At 44.9% G+C, this 17286-nt stretch overlaps 1 protein-coding gene across 1 annotated transcript in view; it reads left to right on the top strand.

Annotated features, from left to right (window-relative positions):
• Positions 1 to 17286, top strand: part of SORCS1 (sortilin related VPS10 domain containing receptor 1) — a 407920-nt gene that overhangs the window by 125534 nt on the left and 265100 nt on the right. Inside the window, exon 2 of the mRNA XM_077821796.1 lies at positions 1360 to 1427. Within this exon, the coding sequence (XP_077677922.1) occupies positions 1360 to 1427 (68 nt within the window). The remainder of the gene's footprint in view (positions 1 to 1359; positions 1428 to 17286) is intronic.

The raw sequence follows: 17286 nt of genomic DNA on the forward strand, positions 1-17286 counted from the left end.
CGGCGGGAAGGAAGGGATGAAAGCGGTGCAGACCCCAGTGCTGTCCTGTTCTGCTGGCTCCAGCTGCCTTGGGCTGGCAGCCCCAGCATCTTGCTGTAAGTGGCTGCCCCGTGCATAGGGGTGAGAACAGGGACAAGCAGCCCAGGTGTGCCCACCTTTAAGATGCAATACAGTATTTGCTTTTAAAAAATGTTTTGGTCTCTGCTGCTGCCTGACTGGTTACTTCCAGTTTCACTTGGTGTCCAGTTGACAGGTCAGTCCATAACTCTGGGGTCCGTACCTTTGAGGTTCTACCGTAGGTCTCTTTCTCATCTTTGTGGGCCCACCACTAGAGGGCATCATCATCATATTCACACACAATAATAGGAGGTTTACGTGGGACGCCCAGGAGCTAAGCCTACACCTCTTTCTATGCGAGGACAATGGGACCATTTGTGTTAGTACATTGTACTTGTGTCAGTAAAGGGTGAAGGATCTGGCCCAGAAATCCTTAATTTAAAGCAAAACTCAGCATAGTTAATCAAACCATAAGGTATGATTAGGTTGCCTGACAGAGATTTTTGATCCCTAAGCAAAATGTTGGAAGGTATCCCAAACCTCATGCTTTGGAATTTAAGCCACTGTCTACTTTTTAGCGGTTAGAATGAGGCCTCAATGGGGGGCAGATTAGCCCACATTGGCCTTCTTCTGGGTTCTTACATCTTCTTCTGGTACTGACCACCATGGAAGACAAGATTCTGGCTGAAAAGGACCTCTGCTCCATTCCAGGCTGGTGGTTCCCATGCTCAGGAATCCCAGTGGAAGGCAAGTATCAGGGGTAGCCGTGTTAGTCTGTATCCACAAAAACAACAAAGAGTCCAGTGGCACCTTAAAAACTAACAGATTTATGTGAGCATAAGCTTTTCGTTTTATGTCTGCATCTGTAATTTTCACTCCATGCATCTAAAGAAGTAGGGTTTTTACCCATGAAAGCTTATGCTCAAATAAATCTGTTAGTCTTTAAGGTGCCACTGGATTCCTTGTTGTTCCAGTGGAAGGCAATCACTCTTTCTGCCACATACTGCAGATATCCTCCTGTATCTAAAAGTATTTTGGCTGGCATATCAGCCCCCTCACCAGCTTTGCCTCCCAGTGGAAGAAGGCACTGTAAAATGTTACAGCAACACTGAACAGGGAAAGGTCCGCTCAGTATACAGCATCTGCAAGCACTTCTCATGTCAGTTTAGCCAAATGCTTTAACAATTCGTTCAATTATGTTAAGCACCCATTAAAGGAATCCTAAACCCTCCCTTGGGTCATTTCAGTTCTAGGAGATTGTAATTGTTTCAGACTAACCACGATTTCTTCTTTTGCCTCCAGGTGATTCTAATTCTGACCAAGCTGTATGACTACAGCCTGGGGAGCATCACCGAGAGCTCGCTTTGGAGGTATGTAGATAAATTGAAGGAATAATTATCGTCTTACTTAAACACGAACACTCCGGTACAGTTCTTTTATTGAATTTAATTGGATTTTTTACATGCTGGAAGGTTCACAGCTAAGCTCTTTCTTGCACTCTCGCTCTTTCTCCCTTTTAGTCCTCTGTTCTCTCATTCTTGGGGATGATGGGACTGAGGTCTGATTGTCTTGTTCAACTAGCTAGATAATGCATTTCATGTAAATGTCACTTAGGGTTTTCTTTGTTTTGTGTTGTTTTACACACAATCCTGTTCAGAATTAATAAACCAATTGATCAAAACCCAACCAACAACCCTCCTGTTTTGATCTGTAACCTTTGAATTTCAGTTTGCAATGGCAAGAGCTCCATCCCACAAAGCTGCCCCAGTGATCCTAGATTAGAACCACAGAGTTTGGGACACCTCGGGAATGGAGGTTGTTCGTCACTCTGAAATGTTTGGGACTCTGAACAAAACGCTCTTGTAGAGGTTTATGAATAGACCAGGCACATTATGCAGGTTGAAATTAAGTTGTCTGCCTACACTTACTGCTTGACTGCGAGTGTTGTTTAGTGGTTAAAGCAGATGGCCTGTTAGTCAAGATTCCTGGGTTCCCAGTTCTCTGGTTGTATTATAGTAACTCTTGCTGAGGTCAACATAAGTTGCTCATATGCTGTGAGGGAAGAGAAAAGCAGTAAGCCCCTGAATTGTTTCCCAAAGTTGTTACTGACATGCTCTGTGTGCATGAGCAAGCTGCTGCTGCCTCAGTTTACCCTTTTGTAAGAAGGGTACAGGCATATTTATCTACCTCACAGTAGTGTAGTCTTTTCGGAGGGTTAATTAGTTAAGGGCATATGCTACCTTATTTCCACCTGCTGAACTCTTATGGGCAATTCATGAGTTTTGTGCAGTGATCACAGCTAAAGCCCTCTCTTGGGCTCCTGATGCACGTGCTTAACTTGAAGCTCATGAGCGATCCTGCTGTCTCCATTGTTGTTGTCACTCTCACATGCACATTGAGGACCTGCGTCAGATTTTTCAGCCTCTGAGTTATCTGGGAATGCTTCCCATTGACTTCAGTGGGCTTCAGCTTGACCCTCAAGTTTGTCAATTGCTTCGAGAGCCTCAGAGGAAGAATTTCAGAGTAACAGCCGTGTTAGTCTGTATTTGCAAAAAGAAAAGGAGTACTTGTGGCACCTTAGAGACTAACCAATTTATTTGAGCATAAGCTTTCGTGAGCTACAGCTCACTTCATTGGATGCATACTGTGGAAAGTACAGAAGACGTTTTTATACACACAAACCATGAAAAAATGGGTGATTATCACTACAAAAGGTTTTCTCTCCCCCCACCCCACTCTCCTGCTGGTAATAGCTTATGTAAAGTGATCGCTCTCCTTACAATGTGTATGATAATCAAGGTGGACCATTTCCAGCACAAATCCAGGTTTTCTCCCCCCCCCCAACACCCCCCCCCAAAAAAAAAACATTCTTCAGAGGAAGAATGTTCATATGAGTGTCAAGTATGGGTTTTTTTCTGTTTTCTTCTCCTCTCTTTCCTGGTGAAATCCATTTTCTTTGCTTCACCGGCGGCCATGAGTGAGGATCCTTGTGATGGTCCCATTGGAGGTCTCCCATTTTTGGTGTAATAGGGGAGAAAATGATGGAAGGGCACTTATTATTTAAAGCATCTGACACACTTGTTTAAAAAAATCAAGGAAAACAGAAATAAGAAGGAGGAAAAAAATATCTTTCATTTCTCTGATTTGTTTGATTCCGTGAGAGCTGATGTTGGCCAGTGAAAGACCACACTATCCCTGGTTTACTTTGCTCTCACACATTGGTGACTGTTTCCAAAAGATAGAGGAGAAAGGGAGGTCTTTCTGTATCTACACACAACCTAGGAAAAGTGTCTTCTCTGTGATACACGGCATACAAATAACACACTTCATATTAAGGGTACATTAATAAAGTGCTGGAAAATGATTAGCTGTTGTTTATAAGTAGAGCTGTTTATGAGTAGTTTGTGTTATAACTGGTCAGAAGTAGAGCTATGTGGATTACTGATGTTTTGGTTCACTCACAGTTCTGAAAAACTGAACACAAATTGGATTGGGTCGACCTGAAACCATTTTTCTTTTTAAATATTCAGCTAAATGAAAAGTCAAAAAATTGCTATGGGTCAAACGAAGTGAAAGATTTTCATTAATAAGTTGCAAAGAAATTTCAAAACAAAAGGAATTTTGAATTTAAAAAAATGAAACTTAAAAAATGTCAAAACAAAACATTGAGGTTTTTTTTCAGATTGTTCAAGTATTTTTTTCAACCAAAACAATTCAGAGAAATTAACATGAATTTGCAAAATGTGTTTTGATGTTAAAAAACCTTTGGCTGAAAAATTTTGCCCAGTTCTAGTTATAAACTCGGCAGTCGAAGATGTTATCGATGGTCATGAGCAGTCTATTGACCAGTTGGGCTCTATAGCAATCTATAACACACACCGCCTACTGATCATAGCATACAGATTTACTTTCTTTATAAAGATACTAATATTGGGCAGGATGGCATTTCTTTTGAATTCCTCAGCCAATTTAACTTCAGTCCCATCTTATTTCTGCAGTGATAATGAATGGAGCGTGTCACAAATCCAGTGAGTAAAAAAGATACTGGCAGCTGACTTGTGTATGTGAGAAAAACGGCAAAAGGGAGAGGCAAGGAAATAGGGTGAAGATCTTGGAAGTTAAGCTTCAGGCCTGGTCTACACTTAATTATTAGATCTACCTAGCTATGTCGCTCAGGGCTCTGACAAATTTTGCTTCCTGAGTGCTATAGTAAAGTCAGCCTAAAGCCTGGTTGTAGATGCAGCTAGGTCGATGGAAGAATTCTTGCTGTCAACCTATCTGCCCCCTGTCAAGGACGTGGATTAGCTACATTGATGGAAAAACCCCTCCGTCAAGGTAGGAAGTGTCTACAATACGGCCCTACAGCTGCAGTGCTGTAGCTGTCCCACTCTAGCGGCTGTAGTGTAGACATACCCTTAGTGGATCAATAGACTCTTGGTGGCAAGTGAGATGCTGCCTCTGAAGCAAGCGAATGAGATGTCTTGCCGGCTGGACCTGGCATTAACTACACCCTAATCCTCTCGATAGATTTTTTTCCCCACCATTCTTGGGTTGTATTTATTTATTTTATTCAGTCAAGAAAGAGAAAAGAGGGAGAAGCAAAGATTATCTCATGCTGAGCAATTATTTGAGGTTTTATTTTTCTTCCTCTCCCAGTTATCTCTTGGCTCACAAAGAGGATTACACTTTGAGACTTGGGAGAAGATCGTGATTTTTACTACAGGAGCAAGATAAGCTTAGGTCTGAGATAAATAAAATAACAGATATAGAGAATAACAGAAATAGAGTCTGTGAGGAGTGAGGGGAAATAATCTTCTCCCTTTTCTTTTTTTGTTGTGATCGGAGTTCTGGTGGGCCCTGCGTTGAACCTTTCCTTCAGGGCCTGAAGAGGAAACACAGCTAACTGCATGCCATTAGCCCCAGCCCGCAAACATTTAGGCATATGCTTTACTTTATTCCCTTGAGCCGTCCCATTGAAATCAGTGGGACGACTTCTGATAAGAATCCCTATCTTTTGTATAGTGCCTTTCATCAGTAGATCTCAAAGGGCTTTTCAAAGGAGCTCAGTACCATTATCCGCATTTTACAGATGGCATAGAGAGGGAAAGTGACTTGCCCAAGGTTATCCAGTGGGCCAGTGACACAGCTAGGATCAGAACTCAGGTATCCTGAATCCTAGTCACTGCTCTGTCCACTAGGCCGTGCCGCCTCTGTTGAAGCACACATGTAAACAGTTGCAAGATTAAGGCATGCTGTCAGACATGACAGGCATCCAATTTATCCCACTCACTTCTCCGACAAATTACATTTACTGCTTTAAATTGTCCCCAAGATAGTACCCCCATCTCCACCTGCCTTATCCCCCCAAAATCGATTAGTCCTGCAAGACAAGGGCTGCAAAAGTCTCAGTATCTCAGATCTTACCTACACCAATGTTTGGTCAACAAAGAGTATACAGTCACTGAAGTCATTAGGGTTACACCAGTGTAAAATGGGCGTAAATGAAATCAGGCTCTTGATCTTCTAACTAGGAAGGAATGCAAGCAGCATGGCCTTGTGCATTGAACTTGGGAACTCCTTTATTCAAATCCCAGCTCTGCCTCTGCCTTGCCATGTAGCTTCAGGCAAATGTAAAATGGGGATATTAATCACCATATTTCTAGACATCTTTTGAGGGTTAGATGATTTATGTTTGCTATGGTTTGAAAATCTAAAATGATATGTACGGAATAACTAAAATTATTACAGTGGTTAAAGAAATATAGAGAGTTTCAGAATTCCTGGATTCTGTTTCCAGATTTGTCACGAACTTCTTGGGTGATCTTGAGCAAGAGTCTCTTAACCTCTCCATCTATCAGTTTACTCAGCGGTGAAACAGAAAAAATATGTACCTTCCTCACAGAGTTTGTTAGAAGTCTCAGTGAATTCATGTTTGCAAAGCGCGCTGGAGTCCATGGATAAAAGGTAGTAGAAGTGGAAAGCAGTTTATAGTTTAACTCATCCAGGAATTCTGAAGCACTTAGAGGAGAGGAAAGTGATCAGGAACAGTCAGCATGGATTCACCAAGGGCAAGTCATGCCTGACTAATCTAATTACCTTCTATGATGAGATAACTGGCTCTGTGGATGAGGGGAAAGCAGTGGATGTGTTGTTCCTTGACTTTAGCAAAGCTTTTGGCACGGTCTCCCACAGTATTCTTGCCAGCAAATTAAAGAAGTATGAGCTGGATGAATGGACTATAAGGTGGATAGAAAACTGGCTAGATTGTCGGGCTCAACGGGTAGTGATCAATGGCTCCGTGTCTAGTTGGCAGCCGGTATCAAGCGGAGTGCCCCAAGGGTCGGTCCTCGGGCCACAGATCTTCATTAGTGATCTGGAGGATGGCATGGATTTCACCCTCAGCAAGTTTGCGGATGACACTAAACTGGAAGGAAAGGTAGATACGCTGGAGGGTAGGGATAGGATACAGAAGGACCTAGACAAATTAGAGGATTGGGCCAAAAGAAATCTGATGAGGTTCAACAAGGACCAGTGCAGAGTCCTGCACCTAGGATGGAAGAATCCCATGCACCGCTACAGACTAGGGACCGAATGGCTCGGCAGCAGTTCTACAGAAAAGGACCTAGGGGTTACAGTGGACGAGAAGCTGGATATGAATCAACAGTGTGCCCTTGTTGCCAAGAAGGCCAATGGCATTTTGGGCTGTATAAGTAGGGACATTGACAGCAGATCGGGGGATGTGATTGTTCCCCTCTATTCGACATTGGTGAGGCCTCATCTGGAGTACTGTGTCCAGTTTTGGGCCCCACACTACAAGAAGGATGTGGAAAAATTGGAAAACATCCAGTGGCGGGCAACAAAAATGATTAGGGGACTGGAACACATGACTGATGAGGAGATGTTGAGGGAACTGGGATTCTTTAGTCTGCGGAAGAGAAGAATGAGGGGGGATTTGATAGCTGCTTTCAACTACCTAAAAGGGGGTTCCAAAGAGGATGGATCTCGACTGTTCTCAGTGGTAGCAGATGACAGAACAAGGAGTAATGGTCTCAAGTTGCAGTGGGGGAGGTTTAGGTTGTATATTAGGAAAAACTTTTTCACTAGGAGGGTGGTGAAGCACTGGAATGCGTTACGTAGGGAGGTGGTGGAATCTCCTTCCTTAGAGGTTTTTAAGGTCAGGCTTGACAAAGCCCTGTCTGGGATGATTTAGTTGGGGATTGGTCCTGCTTTGAGCAGGGGGTTGGACTAGATGACCTCCTGAGGTCCCTTCAAACCGGGATATTCTATGATTCTGTGATGTTGTGTTTGTAGAGGCATGTGCATGTGTCATCACCATCACCAGGCATCACCCCTTTGCTCTCTCCTCAGTTTGTTTTTGTGAGTCAGCAGAGGAAGGACCAAAACTGACCATGATCAATTTCACCTTCCCTTCCCCTTTTGGATCACATGATGTTGTCTCATTATAGGTGATGTTAAATATCCTCTCTCTGTTTTTAACTGTATGGAGTATACTTGCTACAAACAAGAATTATGTTATACCAGAGCACTTTAAAGCTTTGTGATATACACTTGCCTGTTTTGAATGCAACTTCCCAGATACCCCATTATTCCATAAATCAATCTCCTGTGTTTCTCACGCTGGTTCAATGCACTTTTATTTTCCACCTGCTGAGCTGCATTAATAAGGTCGTAACCTGTGGTTTAGAGACATGGCACAAGTTGCAGCTGCAGAGGATTAAGGTGTTTTTGCTGGAGAAAGCAGGAGAAACAAATCAATTCAGAAAAGTGACAGAGAAAGACCTTTTATTGAATACATTCTAACTGGCAGTTTTGGGGAAAAGGGACTTGAAAGAGCTATTTGAAATATTTTTATCACTAAATTCAGTACTTCAATTACACTGTGTGACTAAGTTAGTTTCCTTACCCGAATATCAGAGCCGGGGAAATGCTGCCACATATCTCCTAGTGGTTTTCAACATTTTTCATTTGCGGACCCCTAAACAATTTCAAATGGAGGTGCGGACCCCTTTGGAAATCTTAGACATAATCTGCGGACCCCAGTGGTCTGAAAACCACTGTCCTAGGGGAATTCACTTGAATTTAAAAATGAATTTTGTTTTTCCCTCCTGTGAACATTCAAACCCTTGGCTGTCGCTCATGTGAATGCCTGTGGGTTTGAGTTCACATGCTCAGTTTTGCACACAGGAAGCTGTATATTTTACACTTTGATCATAGTGGGATCCTTGCCTGAGTGGGGCCTCAATAACGACCTCAGGATTGGTTTGCCAACTTCAGTGGGAGCTGAGTGCCCTCCATCTCAGGTTTGGATGCTTTGTGTTCAGCACCCAAGTCCACTAGGGACTTCACAGTTGCTATTGATTTTACATGGAAGGTGATCAGGTACAAAGCTGATGGGCAGCAGAGTAAAACCTTACGATAGAAACCTACAGTCAGTTTCTTGCAACCCTAGTTGATATTAGACAGGGGCTTCCTGGGGTACTTTGCATGCTACCAATGTGAATTTCAGTGATGTTAGCGAAGTCTTATGGACACTGGTATATAACTAGACTTGGAAGGATTATATTTTTATTGGTAAATGTCAGTAAACATCAATTTCACCATATACACTCAAAATGATGAAAAACATATTTCCATCAATAATAATTGAAATTTACAGATAGCCAAAGTAAGAAAAATGCTGCTTAAGAATTTATTAGAGTTTGATTTAAGGATTTCTATTACTTTGTATATTTTGACTTGTGATGTTGACAATTTGTGTTATAAAGCTTTAACTTTTTGAATCTCGACATCTACAGTCATTAAATAATTAGTGTCTGACCACCAATATAATAAATATTGATATTAGCCATCAGAATTACAAAACAATAAAAATTGAATTTTGCCAAGCCTACCTACAACTTCCAGCAGATGCTTTCATATGCTGTGATTCAGCAAAGCACTTAAGCATGTGCTGAAGTCCCAATGACTTCACTGAAGTCATTTTGCTGGGTTTGCTGAATCAGGGCCATATAAACACAGGCCTCTTCCACAACTGAATTCTCTGGTCCTGATTCTGACCTCGCTTACATTTAAGCCAATGGATTTACACCATGGGGTGAGTGAGAGGAGAATCGAGCCCGCAACCTTTGAGATGTGACTTGGTTTAGAATTTCATCTAGTGCCTTCTGCATCACCTGGTTTGCGTAGATAAAATAATCAGCATTAATGAAGATGCCAATTTATTATGCACATTAAAAGTGTGTTCTCTGTAGCATCCAGTCATGAAATGTAGTAGTGCAACCATGTAAATCAAAAACCCCCCTGATCCCATTGCAGTGTGAAAGCCAATATGTAAATCATGATTATGAATATGAATGTTGACATATATTATCAATATACTGTAAATAACAGATGTACGATGTTCATGCTGCTTCACAGAGATCTATGGCCATGTCTACACTACCCACTGGATTGGCGGGTAGTGATCGATCTATCGGGGATCGATTTATCGTGTCTAGATGTGATAAATTGATCCCCGATCGCTCTGCCATCGACTCCGGAACTCCATCACGGCGAGAGGTGGAAGCGGAGTCGACGGGGGAGTGGCGGCTGTCGATCCTGTGCCGCGAGGACGCGAAGTAAGTGATTCAAAGTTGACCTAAGATACGTCGACTTCAGCTATACTATTCTCGTAGATGAAGTTGCGTATCTTAGATCGATCCCACCTCCACCCCCCAGTGTAGACCAGGCCTATAACACTTTAAATGGGGTTTGTCAGTTGTTCTTCTGCTTTATAAAAGGGCTAATAAAAGGAGGAATCTGTCCATGTGATATCCAATCAATGCGGGTGTCCCTACACAACTTCATGGCGTGCAGTTGAACAGCACATAGTACAGGCCCAATGGGGCAAAATGTTCCTTGGTATAACTCAATTGAAGTCAATATTATTTTATACACATTCACACACTGGGCCAGATTCAGAGATGATGCATAAGGTATAAGGTATACAACGGTTAGTGGTTCTCAAGAAGCCTAAAGGTGGAGGAATGTACTGTTACAGTTCAGGGCAACAGTTCAGCGGGGGCCCACACTCGCAGGCTTCCAGCTCCCCAGCCTTCACCTCTTATGCCCTGCTTTCTGGGGTTTTTCAAGGCTGCATTCAGTTCCCTGCCTACACTGTGTTATTTACCAGCAAAAGACACCACCTAAAGAGGCCTGTGTCTATGCTTTGCTTAGTCTTCAAAGCCTATAAACAGTTGCAATTGCCCAATGTTCTAAGTTACCCCACACAGCTCTTTCTAAGCAAGCACATTTCTTCTCAACCTAAAAGCATTACAGAGAAAACTTTAAAAACAACAGAAGAACCTACATATGTGCTAAGACGCTTACCGGAGATCACCCCTTGATTCCAGCCGGGGCTCTGGCCAGTGAACAGTTCTTCAAACACCACACAGGAGTTTTCCTGTGGATACAAGTTCATGACACCTCTTGCTCAGAACTAGAACACCCATGAATCTGTGAGTTACTCCCAAATGCTGTTTGGCCCTTTTGATCCTGGGATTAGGTATTTCCAGACAAAGGTCCCCTCCCCAAGGCAAAGCTTCAGAAGATATTGGGTCCAGAGGTATTTGCGTTCTCCCCCTCCCAAGTATTTCCTTGGAAACCTGCACAATTAACAGTTCATTCTTGTCTTAGTCCATTGTTAAAAAGAGTCCTTCGAAGTGCATAACTCTTCCCCAGGTTTACATTAGTCATATTTCCTAGACAAGTTACATAAAATCCCAAAATAACGCACATACACTCAGTAAGGTTTGTCCAGTATATTGCAGGAAATTGCCATACCTGTCATATGTACACCTTATGTAGCAACCTGCATGGAACATTGGGTGAGAAGCACAGGTTGTGGGAGGGAAGAGTTTGTAGGAGGCACCAGGGACTCAGTTCATGTGCATATGGATCCTACAACCTGAGCCACTTCCTCCATGATTCATGCAGGTTGTTATACGTGAGGTCCTGATTCTCCACTGCTTCGCATGTTATGATGTCATTTACACTCAGGAAAAGGGGATGTAAAACTTTACTATCTTTCTTTGGGGAGGAGTTACACCCCCTTTGTACTTGCTTTGCACAGATCCAAAAAAGGAAAGAACACATAGAGGGCTAGATCCTCAGCTGGTGTAAATCGGCATTGCTCTACTGAAGTTAATGGAGCTGCCCTGATTTATGTCAGCTGAGGATCTGTCTTGTAAAGTCTCCCAGAGAGAGACACTCACTCTAACATTTTTCATCCTGTTCTATTGCTGTTAATGGAAGTCTTGCCATTGATTTAATTGGAAACAGGATCAAGCCTCAGAACCAAACACAAAATGGCAACTGTCCTTGCAGCTGGCAGGGAGACTCCTTAAAATTTAAAGGTATAGCACACATAAAACAGAACAACATTTTTTCCCAGTTACATAGCTTCATAAAACACAGGCCCACACCAAAGTCTTGGATCTAACTTTCCCCCCACCGACACCCCAAAATAATAATGAAAAACACTTTGGGACTGTTTGAAATATAAGCATATACCTGGATCTTAAGTTTGCCCATGGTTCCTATCTTTGTAATAGAACAAAACCTCAGATTCAAAATGATCCTGAAATCTTGATCCAGATTTTGGAGCTTTCATAGTTTCTTAGCGTTTAAGGCCAGAAAGGATCATTGGATCATCTGGTCTAGTCTCCTGGATATCTCAAGCCACTAAATTTCACCAAAATACCCCTATGTTGAACCCAATGATTTTAGCTGGACTAAAATATTTCAGTCCTCAGAAGACTGAACTGTTGTGTCCCATGGACAGAGAATGGAGAAATTCCGGTGCTGCCAATGCCCAAGACTCGGGCGACGGCAGGGAATTGGTTAAGTGAGATATGCCCAGATGTTCCCACTAGGTGATCCATGTCTAAGGGATGATGAAAAAAAAAACCCTGGTTCCTGACAATCTGATTTTCGTAAAAGTTCCTTCCCGACCCCTCATCTGATGGGTGCTCCAACCTTTCAGTGCTGTGGTCCAGACGTTCGTATTGAAGCATCTCCATCAGCCATATGCAGAAATACATACCATACAAAATGTCATCCTCCATGCAGTGTGACCTCGCACCTATAGCGTGTGCAAGGTCATGTGCGGAGGACACCATTTTGCTCTATAAAATGGCATCCACCATGCAATGTGACCTCACATATATGGTGTGTGTGAAGTTACGCTACATGGATGAAGCCATTTTGTAGAGCAGGTCTGCTGGGGTGAGAGGGAAGATGTGTTCAGGGGCTGGACAGAATCATCCCGTGCCCTGGATCTGTCCTGGGAGCTGCCCGGTTGGATGTGCCGCCAATCTTTATTGCAAACATAAAACCAGAGAGGTTTTGCACAACTCTGCTCACTCGCTAATGAACTTGTAGGGAGATAGCTGCACGTAGGGACAGCATGTGAATGGGCAGAATGCTACGACCTGTTGCTGAGTGACTTGTATTCAGTTTTAAAAGCCTGCTACTAAAGCCGTTATTAAAACTGAAATGTTCAAACACGTGTATGCTGCTGCTGTGCTCTTCGAGGAGGGGATGGAGAGACAGCGGAAGATTGGGTGCTGCAAATAACTTGTATTCAAACATTCAGTGGCTATGCCACACATTTTTGCAGTGTAAGCTGGTGACTGTTTACTCTAAAGCATAATAGCTCAGTTCAAACTGACCTTTGTCTCATGATTTTCTAACCATCCAGTCTGAACCCTTTTATTCATTAATTTCCTGAAAGCCTTTCTCCAGTAATGGCTCATTTCTTCCCCGCTCTCAAAATTCTTAGTTGAAGAATTTTAATGACCACATGCAATTTAGTCTCATCCATCTTGCTGCCATCTCGTTGTCTGAGTGCTCTTTGCTGAGTCCCTGCGCTTGCCTGGGAAACTTGCTGTCTGGATTTGAAACTCTCCCAGGAAAGTGGTGGCTAGCGGACTATCAGGGATGCCATTTGGCTTTCTGCACATTTGTCATGCTATACACTGCCGGGGAGTTGGGAAATAAACCTCAGTGCTTGGAACACGAAGCAACTCTTGTTCATGGGAATGTCCAGACTGGTGCCTCACTGGGAATATACCAGATGTTATATCAGAGCCTGTCACTCCTGGTCTGTATTTGGGAATAGTTCCAAATCAGCAATCGCTGGGTCAGCAACTGGTATATTCCAGCCACGCCACAAGTCCCAAGCAAAGCTGTGATTTGCATTGGTCGAGCTTACCCTGGTTGCAAGTGAAGGGAAATTTCAACCAGTGCAAATCACAGCTTTGCCTTTCTTGGCCATGCTGGCAAGAGTACCAGTTTCTGTGGAGTCTCTGCCAATTCCAGTGTCGCTCTGCCTATGAGAGTAGTTTTGATCAAGCACTTCTCCATTTCACCAACAAGCATTGTCACACTGCCCCACGCTGCCCCTTACAGGTAGAAAAGCTCCCTGTCCAAATCCATAAAGCCACCACCATGGGCTGCAGGTATGGCAGATCAGGAGAGGCTGAACCTCCCCGAACAGCCAGGCATGGCCCTGTCCATGCTTTGCCCCAGGGCTCCCTCCTGCTTCCTGCTCTTCCCCAGTGGCCCCAATCCAGACTGTTCCTCTTCTCTGAAGTAGGCTAGAGCAGGCTGGCCTGTGGCCTGGGACTCAGGGCAGCCGGGGCCAGTGCTCGGGCCACCCAGGATTGGGGGCGCTGTGGCCACCCGGTGCTCCAGGACTGGGGCCACTGGGACTGTGCTGCCTGGCACTCTGGGACTGGGAGCTCTAGGGCTTCTCCGCCTGGCACACCAGGGCTGGGAGTGCTCTGGGGCTGGGGGCGCTTTGCTGGGCCGACTGGGGCAGTCCAGGGCTGGGGTGGGAAGGCCGGCGGCCACGGTGTGGGGCTTGGGGCTCCGGCAGGGGGAGGCAAAGGCAGAAGGAGTGGGGGAAGGCGTGGGGGAGGGGGAGAGGGAGGGCCAGGGCCTCAGGCAGAAGGGGCAGGTACAGGGGCTAACCTCCCCGAATGGTGGTTCACATGCCGCCCATTGCCACCGCCTTGTCCTCCTTCGAGTCCTCCCTCAAAACTCACCTTTCCTGTCATTCATAGAGTAAGGTACAACCTACTTTAGGCAGGTGGAGAGCTGTGATTGCCACTGCTGCCTGGCTAAGAGTCATGCACATCCTGTTGTGTTTGTTATCCCACCTTCTCACCCTGCTGCATTTGTCTCCTCTACGTGTTCGTACCTTGCCTGTGAGATGGTAAGGTCTTTAGGGCAAGGGGGAGTCATTTACCATATACTGATACAGTGCCCAGCCCAGTGGGCCATGAAGAATTACCACAAGATGAATGCTAAATAATAACAACAGACAAAAGCCTTTGTTAGTCCAAATCAGGTACTTCCTGCAGAGCTGGACTGTGCTGCTGTCGCAGGGTAGTTGGCTCCTGAGGGAGTCAGGCACTCACTCCGCTTACCTAGGACAGACTCTGCTGAGGAGAATGAACTGACCCCGAGCCACCTGTGAGGAGTTAGTTGCCTAGATGGCTGGGTGCTGTTAATTAGCTAACGAACACCTGGGCCTAATCAAGAGTTCTGAGGGCTCACTTAGGAAGCCCCAGAACACAGAAAGCTTCTGAGAGGGACTTTTGAGGGGAACTGGTTAGGGGGACTCAACAGCAAAGATATCTCCTGGAAGGAAGCGGTTCCAAAAGGGGAGAGCTTTGAGTGCTCTGTAAGTTGAGGTCTTTAAATCTGATTTGAGGACTTCAGTAACTCAGCCAGAGGTTAGGAGTCTGGAGTGGGTGGGTGAGTGTCTGTGATCTGCAATGTGCAGGAAGTCAGACTAGATCGGGGTGGCCAGACTGAGAAGGAGCCAGAATTTACCAATGTACATTGCCAAAGAACCACAGTAATACATCAGCAGCACCCATCAGCTCCCGCTCCCAGCGCCTCCCACCCACTGGCAGCCCTGCCGATCAGCGTCTCCCCACACCTCCCAATCACCTGTTTTGTAGCATGCAGGAGGCTGGGCGGGGGGTGGAGGAGCGAGGGTAGACCAGGCTCAGGGGAGGGGGCGGGAAGGGGTGGAGTGGGGGCAGGGCCTGTGGCAGAGCCAGGGGTTGAGCAGTGAGCGCCCCCCGGCACATTGGAAAGTTAGTGCCTGTCGCTCCAGCCCCGGAGTCGGTGTCTAGACAAGGAGCCGCAGATTTACTTCTGAAGAGCCGCACGTGGCTTCGGAGTCACAGGTTGGCCACTCCTGGACTAGATGATCATGGTAGTCCCTTCTGACCTTAAAGTCTATGAGTGCCAAACCCCTAGGGAACCTGATCCCAGCGAAAGGACCTTAGCAGGCAGTGGCGGACATTCTGCATTGCAGTGGTTACAATATGCCACCCCACAGGTCAGCGGCAGGGGTGTGACGGTTACAGGGATCCTGATTCCACAGTTGGAACCCTTCCCTGGGTGATGGTAAGGGGCCCGACGCAGGTGGGGGGGCCGTTGAACGAGAGGGTCTTTCTGGTAAAGAGCCTGACAGAGGGGACTTTTCACTGAAAAGTCAGATTTTCCATGGAAGCTTTCTTTTTCTCTGAAACTATGGAAAAAGAACACATCTGCCTACCAGCTGTATCTCTGTGTCCTGCGCCTGCAGAAAGTGGCAGGAAATCTTTTGGGAAGATGCTTCCATAGGCGATTTCTATTATTACTTGCTTCCCATACTTGCCATATGCTGCTTCCATTCCCAGTGGGCCCTGGGAAGTGCTGAGCTGCCCGGTGCTCATGAGAAATAATGGGAAGAAGGTTTTGGATGGTGGGTTGTTTTTTACTTTATCCAAACTTGTTTGCCCACCTAAAGGTAAGGTGATCACTGGTCACCATTAATATAGTACAATACTGATGTATCTTTTCTCGTGTAACATCTGCCTACAGCAGTAAATATGGTATTGGGGACAAAATAAGGCAAAGAAGAAAAATGCAAGAAGGTACACATTTGAAGAAAAAAACAAACAGTAACACACGGACTTTTAGGGAATATCCCCACTATATTTCTTATGAACAAAATGTGCAATTGCATCTTGACTAATTGATCCCTGGTATTAAGGGAATTTCTGTAGTCTGGAGCTCTGTTTGGTATGAATGAAATCACTGCGTTAGGTAAATGGAAAATTGGGTCCTTACTGAGCAAGCGGCTCTGTGCAAGCTGAACATTGCTTCACCCCTTAAATAAGCAGCCCTGTTGAATTTCGTAGGGCTCAGCTCATTTTTTGTTTGGCTTGCCTCCCTAATAGCATCCTAGTAAGAGGGGAGATGTCAGCAAAAGCATCTATTACTATTTGTATTGTGGTAGTATCTAGAGGCTCCAATCAAGATCAAGGATCCCATTTTGCTAATACACAGTGCTCTACCAAAACACAGTGAGAGGCAGTCCCTGTCTTGAAGTGCTTGTGGTCTAAATAGGTGAGGGACAGGAGTGTTATCCCCTCTCTTACAGGTGAGGAACTGAGGCATGGGGTGGGAGGCGGGGGGGTCTGAAGTGACTTGTCCAATTCCTGGGAGTTGACCCAAGTTCTCCTGAGTGCCAGACCAGTGCCCGAGTCACAAGGCCATCTTTTATTTTGAGGATCATTTGTCATCTTAAACGGCTTTCAGTGTGACTGATGGAGGACTACTAGTCACCAGGGATGGGAAAAGAACTATTAGGACATCAAGAGACAAGGTGGGTGAGAGGACATCAGATCCATCTCATGCAAAGTCAGAACAGATTCTCCAGATAGAGACTGTATCAGATATTAAACTGGTTCTCTACCTGATCTTAGACAAATGGGGTTACCAACTGAAAATCAGTGAGTCCCCTGTGCAGGGGGTCCATCACAGAATCTGTTAGTTATACATAGAATCATCTCAGATTGCCCTGCTAGTGGAAAAGAAACACAAACTGAATGAACAATAATAAACCCCAAGAGTGAGACGTTCTAACGTTCGACGTGTTAACAGAAAAGCTGTTGTTTCAGTGTTGTGCTGCTGGTAGCTTATAGGCTCAGAACATAAAATGTTTCTTGGCAGCGATTTTTCTCATCTCAGAAGCTTAGCGATGGGGGAAAAATAAAAAGCAAAACCACCCGTTGCTCAGCAAAAAAGGCCCACAGTGCACCCCGTGGGGGCACTGACAGACAGCAAGGCCCGGGAATAACTGAGCTCCAGGCTGTGGCAGCT

The sequence above is a fragment of the Eretmochelys imbricata genome, chromosome 7 (genome assembly GCF_965152235.1).
Source record: "Eretmochelys imbricata isolate rEreImb1 chromosome 7, rEreImb1.hap1, whole genome shotgun sequence".
Classification (NCBI taxonomy): Eukaryota; Metazoa; Chordata; order Testudines; family Cheloniidae; genus Eretmochelys; species Eretmochelys imbricata.